The following is a 9581-nucleotide window of genomic DNA, read 5'->3' as shown; positions in this document are numbered from 1 at the left end:
TTGAATATCGTACAAGAAAACACTGAACATGGGGGGATATATTAGTTGTCATGCGCATGCTCCTACACACCACCACCACTACTAATAACTCATTTGTTTATAAGATGTTTTATGTAACATATCTGTGTAAGATTAGATTCCTAGTCTGTTCATATATATTAATTACCAACATATATTACATAATAACTACATTTTGATAACTGTATATGTACCCTGTAAGACCGAATACATATATAAATATACTTAGAGTTTTGTAATGAATATACACTTGGGAACAGAAAAGAGAATATTGTATTAAATACATTAGAAGAAATCATGGCAATTTCATTAATCCAATAAATGCATGGCTACCATTTAAGAAATAAATAATTAAAAAATAAAATAATACAATTTAAAAGACAAAATAATAACAATTTAAATGATCACAATGATTGAGGGGGGGGCTGAGGGGGGTAGGGACTGAGGGGGTAAATCGAGAAAAAAATTATGTAGACCTCATCGTTTTATGGGATAACACCATTGACGACGGTATCGACAATAACAACTATAAGAATGAAATTATAAAGGAAAGAAAATGAAGATCATATTGTTCATTTTGTATATAAGTAAATAAACTACATAAACAGAATTAATGATATACTACTAATATTAACTTGTGATTTGAAATTGAATTAAACTATAATTTTCAGTTTCACTATTGTCAGTATTATTATTATTCATGGTGCTGTTAGTGATATGATTATCTAAATTATCTGTATTCATTTTGTTATTTAATCCAAATACTTGACTTGATGATGCTCCAACACATGGATCACCACGTGCAGGTAAACGTGATGGTCGATTATTAGATGGTGGTAAAGGTGGTGGAATTGATGAAGGCGATGCATTTTCACTCATTGAATCAATAATCATATTTGGACTAATTTTTGCATGACTATAATAACCTGGTGTAGTAGAAGTTGAATGCTCTAAATCACGTCCAACAAAATTTGTATCTAATTGACTTAAATGACCTTTAGTTAATAAAGATGGTATATTCGATGGGTTTTTATCAAGATTAGTAGTAGTATTAGTAAGACTAGTACTACTATAACAACCAATGGTTGGAAATCGATGATCAAATTGTCCATTTATTCCTAATTGTTGTGAATGATAATTATCTGGTGTTTTTGTATGTTGATAAATTGCATATGGATGTAATGTATAAGTGGTACCATCAGGTGTTCGTGTAAACTTGGATTTATAATTATGCTTATTCCCATTATTGTCATTATTTTTAATAAATTCATTTGAACATAAATAGTTTTGTTTGGTCAATTCGAATGGTTTTGAATTTCGCGGTAAATTTTGATTTTCCCACTGTTTTTGTTTTAATGTTTCAATATTATTTGTTACAGATAAACAACAATTATAATTGAAATAAGAACACCGACAACAACCTTTCACAGTCCACATCCATAAACTACATGTGAAACCAGTGACAAGTGACATAAATATACGTAACATAAATAATTCTGGATTTGGACCATAGACCTCATTAATATTCCATAAATATGATGCAAAATTCATTATCTCTGGGTGATTTCTTGTCCCATAAATGTTAGGATATTGATTATTGATTAATTTATGATTATTATTATTATTACTATGATTATTGGTATTCACATTAGTACTATGATCGTCCATATGTTGTTTATAACCGGGAAGAGTTAACCATTTATCACGATATAAATATTCATATAAATCACAGGCATTCATACAAATCAATGGGATTAAATATAGAAAACAGAATAATCCAATACGAAATTCCATTGGATCACATGATGAAGATGATGATGATGACATTGAAGTTGTATAACATAAATGTTGAGGATAATTTTGATTGAAACGTTGAGAAGAATGGTTACGAAGAGACTGATGGTTATATGGATGATGATGAGATTGATGGATATTATGAGATGTAGGTTGATAATGATGATGACGATGATGATGATGATGATGATGAGATCTATTGACCATAGATTTTGTAAATGTGGGATTACCATCAATAAGTTGACTATCTATGCCTTGATTATAATTTTGTTTTTTAGATTGAACAGAATGATGTCGACTTGCTTGATTTCCATTAGTATTACATTGTGACCAATAAAAACATTTACATTTACGAAAACATGGTAATAAACATAGGAAACCAATTGTAAATGCAATACTTCCTAAAGTGATTAGAACAGTTTGAGGTCCAAGAATAAATGCACCAAGAACATTGGTATTTTGACGACCTACACCACAAACTGGAATTAATTCATCTGCATCAACCTGTAATAAAAGATAGAAGAGGTGAAAATAAGGTAATTTCACTTTATACTACATCAATATATCGGATCAAATTTCAAGTCATGGAAGGATGAGCGAAGTTTAGAAAAAAAGTAATTTCACACTGCTAGTTAGCATCATTTGTAATGACATTAAGAATCTAGTTTGACATTACACTGAGTTTTTTATTTATTTAAACACATAAGAATTGGTACAAGGAGGCGCCAAATATTCATGCGCCACACTTCGTCATTCGATTTGTATGAGGGTTGAAATACTTCCCGGATGCCCAAACCGAATCAGGTGGTTTTCTTAGACAGTCATTCCCTGAGCCTTCGACCTGCAGGTCTAATCCACAAGACAGTAAAACAACGTTAGGAGATGCAGTCTCATAGTAGCCGGCGACCAACAATAGGTTGATGCAATATTTATCCCCAAGGACGCAGGAGCCTATGTGCATCATTGGTTGGAAATCAGGGTTTTCCATATCCCCCATTTCGATCCTCCATATCCACCAACCCGGTTAAAGCACCGGACATTCGCTTTTCGTCCTCTCAATTTCGTAAAAAGCACCCCCACCGCGATAAGGCAGTGAGTAGGACCTTCCTGAAAATATCTGTATACGCGTGGTTATGTGGGAGCATTTCAAGAGCGAAAGAGAGAGCGGACTATCACCACCCTCTACCATACCAGAGCATTTGGGGGCGCAACAATGAGTACTACATACCTTCTACATATTCAGGTTTAATATGATTGTTTCCACTGATAAATTTAATACAAACCCAGAATAAAAAACGTATCAGAATTATTTATGAATTAGTTTTTGCGATAAGATGGTGGTTGGAGGTGGTCAACAGGAAACCCTGGACTCGGTTTTCGTGCTACTTGGCACTCGTCAGTAAGGTTTACCTGTAATCTTGAGGGAACTGATGCTCCCTGACGGACTCAATCCCGTGTCACTCAGCTTCACAGTCAGAGACGCTACCACCTCCGACTACCATCTTATCTCAACATAGTGCACGCAGTGTCTAGCCACCTAAAACAGTTGCCACAGTGCAACTTGATCGACAGCATTCGATCTGCACTAAGGAGAACTTGACACACATGACATTGATCACCACCCAGTGATCAAAACGTGACTCATGATGCATAGGTAAATTGGCTTGTCCAAAAGCTAGAATAAGGTATATGGGCTTAACATATCAACTGACGCTACAATATATTATGTAATTCGATAATCGGAATTAAAGTCACCAGTTAAGTAAAAAATTAACAACTATGTCTCTTTGAATGTGTATGTTCAATTTTAATCTTTTAAAAGTAGTGGCCTTTATGAAATGTAATAAATTCAAAGTTGTTTAAATGTTGATTATTTGGAATGATTTTAAAATATCAACATGTTATCCACTATCCAACAGATAACAAGCAATTTCATTATTGAAAGCCGTGTTGATTGTTTTAATTTTAATCGTTATGGTATGTACTTTTGAAATGCAATCAACAATCCCACTTCTATTCTTCTAATGTATATTATTTGGCATGTACACTTATGTTTATCTCATAATTATTATTAGAGTGAGGGTTTGTGGAGATTGTAGTGATTTAATATTTTAATTCATGAGTCAATCTAAGCTAGACCACCATTGAAAACCTGGGAGCACTGAATGGTCACGAATCCCCATTCTGATAGTAATCACATGCTCACTAGTGACTAGAGATTCAAGGTGGTTTTACTACAGTTCTAGTGAGAAGCTGTGACCAGTGGAGTCCAACTCGTGTCGGGTATGAGACAGTTATCTACTTCAGACAATGGATGAATGGTTATGCAAGATCATGAGTTGTTTGAAGTTGTAGACATTAACACCATTGGATTCCATCTCAGTAGTCTAGAGGTTAGGCATTCGAGTGCGAGATTGAAGGTTCTAGGTTTGATTCCCAATAGCAGAATCATGAATACACACTATTTAAAAGTCTCATACCTAGACGAAACGACCATCCAGTACCTCTATATTTTTAATAATGTTTTACTTTATATTAGTTCATAACTTTAATAAGATTTTACAATCTATACAACTTTATACTGAAAATTTCATAAATAATAAATTTCCTCAGAAGGGGTTTTGTGGAGATTTAGTATTTTCATGGTTGAAATCATGAGACAATTGAAGCTAGACCACCAAGGAAAACCTCGAAGCACTGGACGGCCGTTTCGTCCTATTGTGGCACCTAGGACCTATCAGTCTCGCGCCAGAGCACTTAACCGATAGACCACTGAGCCGGTCGGCATCCAACGGTGTTAATGTCTAACTTCAACCAATCCACGAAGTTGAGCAACAGTTCACCAATTGTCTTCAGTGAGCTACCATCTCACAACAGATGTGGTTTGAACTCCACTGGTTACTGCTTCTCACTAGAACTCCATGAAATATCTCTTGAAGTCAGTCACTAGTGAGCATATGATTATAGATCAGAAGGGGGTTTTATGGAGATTTAGTATTTTCATAGTTCCTTCAATTGACTGATGCTTTCAACTATGAAAATAAATTTCCCTATTTATACACAATAAATACTCATTTATTATCATTATAAAATTACCATTTCAAGTGTAAATATATAATTAGACACTATCGTTTTTTACCCCTTAACAAAACAAATACCCCCCCCCCGTACATCATTTATCTTATCACATTTCATTTTAACAATAATTCATCCATATTTCCGTTTAATGTTTTTTTTTTACATTTCTCAAAGAAGAAACATTAAACATTGATCATTCAAACAAAATATGAATAAGATTTTGATGTTTTAATAACATTCAATAACTTAGTCTTTTTATAGTACTCATTATAAATAATAATAGTAATATATGACAGGATGTACATATGCCAACAAGAGACTGATCAATTGCAGTCCTAAATAACAATGGGAAGATACAAGTAAACAACAACAACAACAACAACAACAACAGCAACAAGTGAATGCATGACATGTTTTCAACCATGAATAAAAGTTTGGGGAAAGAAGGTGATACACACGCACACAAACACACACACACAGAGTAAGATAGCCATAGACACAAGGAAATTCACATTCTATTTTTTTACTATTTGTTCTATTAAATGTTAATTTCCGTTTTTATAGTTTTTTTTTCAAAAGAAATATGAGTAAAAAAATCATTTTTATTCATTAGGAAATAATAATAATTATGGTAATATACATGACTACTATCATTTTATGCTTCAATCAACATGAATTCTGAATAGAATTGTTCATTTTTACTGTCACACCCATACATACATACACATGCATTCACACACACACTCATATACATACAGAAACATTCAAAATGGAAAGTATTCAATCAATTAAATATCTTATCAGAAGGGGGGTTTTATGGAGATTTTAGTAATTTTATATAGTTGAGATCATAAGTCAATTGAAGCTAGACATTGGTGAATGGTTGTTCAATTTCGTGGATTGATTGAAGTTAAACATTAACACCATCGGATGCTGACCGGCTCAGTAGTCTATCGGTTAAGTGCTCTGGTGCGAGACTGATAGGTTCTGGGTTCGAATGTCGCGAGTCGAGATCGTGGATGCGCACTACTGAGGAGTCCCACAATAGGACGAAACAGACGTCCAGTGCTTCGAGGTTTTCCGTGGTGGTCAAGCTTCAATTGACTCATAATCTCAACTATTAAAATTACTATTTATCTATTGCAATCAATCACATTTATACATATGTGATCAATATTCAATCTCAATGGCATGACACACAACCATACACATACAATATTTTGTTTGAATCGACGCATTATGATTATGCGGGAAATTTAAACCCTGATTTATGATTCGTTTTAAGCTCGTGATTATCTTTAACATTTTCAATAATTGTGTTGTATCTAGCTCTATAGTAGAAAAATGTTTAATATTAAAGCACAACTTTCATTTAAGATTTCATTCCTAAAACTATCAATGTATTTGTGCTTCTTATATGGCATGTTGGATTATGTTACATGAGCATGTTCATGTAGCATACAGTTACAAGTAACTAAATAGGTTTTGAAATAGATACATGGTGAAAGATTATATTCCAATATTTGTAGTATTCACCTAATAAATAAACAAAAAAAAAAGAACAAAAGTCCTAGACTTGGTACACCTATTGAACATTGAAAATGTTACGGATAAATTCAACTGTGAGACAATAAAAAAAACAATGAAGGTTTGAGATGGTGGAGAAGATTTGTAGCTCAGGTGGGTGATTTTGATGAATGAAGGTTTACTATAATGTATTCTTATGTCTAAATAGATACAAATTCAAGAATATATATGTATACATATTACATTGCTGTGTAATTTGGTACAAAACAAAAATTACTCAGGATGACGATACTTATTATATACTTGGTTTTAGAAGACAGTGAGTATTTGAAACCTTTCAGTGAACAAAGCATACACTTACAAATAAAGACACTCATACATAAAGTGGATTGTCTAATTCATGACTTCTTACTTTATAAAACTAAGGTGAACTATTCTTAAATGATCAATCAGAAGATCAGTTGGTTATTTATAGGTGTATGTAACATTTCTGAAATTTATGTCTATGTATATATGTGTTGATTTCATTACAATTTTAGCAAATTTATAGTTGGAATCATAAGTCAATTGAAGTTAGATCACCATGGGAAACCTTGAAGCACTGGACGGTCGTTTCGTCCCAGCACGGGACTCCTCAGTAGTGTGCATCCACGATCCCGACTCGTGAGATTCGAACCCAGAACCTATCAGTCTCGAATGCCAACGCTTAACCTCTAGATCAAAATATCAAGTTATTTTTCATATTAATGATTGAAAATCAGCTAATTTTTCTTCGTCATACCTTTATTTACTCATTAATTAATCTTTATTTTTATTACTTAAGAAAATATTCATTCTATTTATGACCGAAAGATTTCGTGAAAATTGATTTAAGTTTTATATAGTTATAAGCTCGTCATGAGACTTTAAAGGTACTAGGTATGATTTCTGCCAAAGTTATCAATGAGTATTGATAAGGGATCTAATGATAGGATGAAACATATATTCAGTAATCTCTGAATTATAAAGAGTATTTTAACTAATCCGTATGGGTGATGATATTCCTACTTATCATTCTAAATATCCAGTAAGTTAAAGAATCTCTTCTTTAGAATTTCATTTAAAATTTCCATTAGTGATTAAATTTATTTAGTTTAATGTAACTATGAAGGGAAGTCAAAGAGATACTCAATTCAGTTCATCAGTATTCCACAAGTATTATCGAGTTTCATATTTCATGCAAATCCCTTTTGATTTAAATAGAGTTAAAATTCGTAAATAATATTTGTTTGTTAATAGTTTAAATCCTTAAATGATCTTAGCTAGACCATGATTAGAATATTAGAAGCATTGGACTATCGTTTCGTTCAGTTAGTTAAGAAGTCCAGTCAAGGAACCCCATTGTATAATGTAAATGATTTCCGTTGGTCAGTTGGTTTTCTTTCTTATGAAAATGGTCTTCATTTGAACTTTGTATATTTACATTGAAGAGAGATTTTAATTTAGGCAATCGTTGGACATTTGTGAGTTCTAAATAGTTGTTGCATCCTTATATGAGACTCCTCAGTGATAGTTTGTATTCACAGCTCCACTGTGGATCGAAACTGAAATTTTATAGATTCATATCGAGTGTTTTACCTACAGATCGCTAAGTTTGCATCCGATTTTAGTAAGGAAACAAAAATTGTGAACAATTTCCAGCTGAACGACTAATGGAGACCTAGAAATATTAAGCTCGTCTTAGTTTAAGTACTGAAGATGGTCATGCGGTATCATGAATGAATTGAAGCTAGATATGTATACCACTAGTTCCCGGCTCTGTGAGTTCGATACTAAGCGTTCACGAGAGACCTCGTGTCCTTGGTTCAGTCTTCAGTCTTATGTTTGGGGGTGCGCACCGTTGAGGAGTCCCACACTGGGACGAAACCACCGTCCAGTACTCCCAGGTCTTCAGTGATGCACTAGCTAAGATCAGCTTATGATTTTAACCATGAAAGTAAAATGGATATATCACATAATAGTTAAAAAAATTGTTCAGGCTCAGCTTTACAGTTTCGTGGATAGCCTGATATAATCTACTATATAGATTAGTCTAAATAATCTTGGTTCATGTTTATCTTGGTGTTTTACAGATAAACATGTGTCATTTTATCAAAAAAGAGGATTAAGATTTACTAATCATTCAATATATCCTTTAACAAGTGTCTTTTTTTTGAAGGTGGATAAGGGCTATACTATCAGTTTGGTTTTCTTGAGTACTTTTCAATGGATCATACAGAACTTTCCGTAAAACCTGATCAACACGTAATCTAATTCGCTGCCTGTTTAAACATCTGGGCTACCTGTTCCTGTCATCTAGATATTTCAACAAGTTATCTAATTTCGTTTGTTTTAATACATCATTATGGCTATTCATCGCACAACCTATTCAGATGCGTTTCTGAAAAGTGTAAAACCTTTCGCTGTAAAGGTTACAGAAGGCCTAATCAGAGATATGGTGTTTGCTGGCAATATGCAGCGAGAAGAATATACATTATTCAGATGTCGATTGACTGGACTGCTAACTTCTAACTGGCGATCATTCAATATTTATTGTCAGGATCGACGAAGAAGTAAGAAACGGAAACTTGTTGAAGTACTTTGTGCTGAGAATTCTATATTCTACCAAAAATACAATATTGGATAAAACTAATAATAACAATAACAACAATAATCATAACCATCCTCTTTCTCTCTATCTCTCACACATATACACACATATATGAATAAACACCTACACACATATATTTATCCCATCTAGTCTAATATTTTTTAATAAATCATCACGTTTAATTTACTCATTATTTACAGATAACCAACGCTTCATTCTTATGATTTTTTCCCCAAAGGGAATGTATTACTCATCTTGTAATAAGTAATATATACACATATATTATATATAGCGTAGTAATCATTCTATATCTACACAATTAAACTTTAAGATCTATTAAATACGTGCTGTTTCATGTAATAATCAATCTCACTCTCTCTCACACACTTATGTTCTATATTAAAAAAATATGAACTTGTTACTGATTTTGTAAACACCTTTCTAAGATTTATGTTTGTTTGCTTGTTTTTTTTTTGGGGGGGGGGGGAAGGGGGGTTTGTAGTTTTTCTCTTTTTTTTTTTCTCATTCTTTATTT

The 9581-nt window shown here is 32.9% G+C and overlaps 1 protein-coding gene across 1 annotated transcript in view; it reads right to left on the bottom strand.

The window, feature by feature from the left end:
• Positions 1-648: 648 nt before the first annotated feature.
• Smp_166640 (hypothetical protein) overlaps positions 649-9581 on the bottom strand; it is a gene marked incomplete at both ends in the record, with an annotated part of 100971 nt that continues 92038 nt past the window's right edge. The window contains one exon of the mRNA XM_018798216.1: positions 649-2316. Coding sequence (XP_018653180.1) covers positions 649-2316 — 1668 coding nt within the window. The remainder of the gene's footprint in view (positions 2317-9581) is intronic.

Source organism: Schistosoma mansoni, chromosome 6 (assembly GCF_000237925.1).
Source record: "Schistosoma mansoni strain Puerto Rico chromosome 6, complete genome".
NCBI classification, from domain to species: domain Eukaryota; kingdom Metazoa; phylum Platyhelminthes; class Trematoda; order Strigeidida; family Schistosomatidae; genus Schistosoma; species Schistosoma mansoni.
This window is presented reverse-complemented; position numbering and strand designations above follow the sequence as displayed.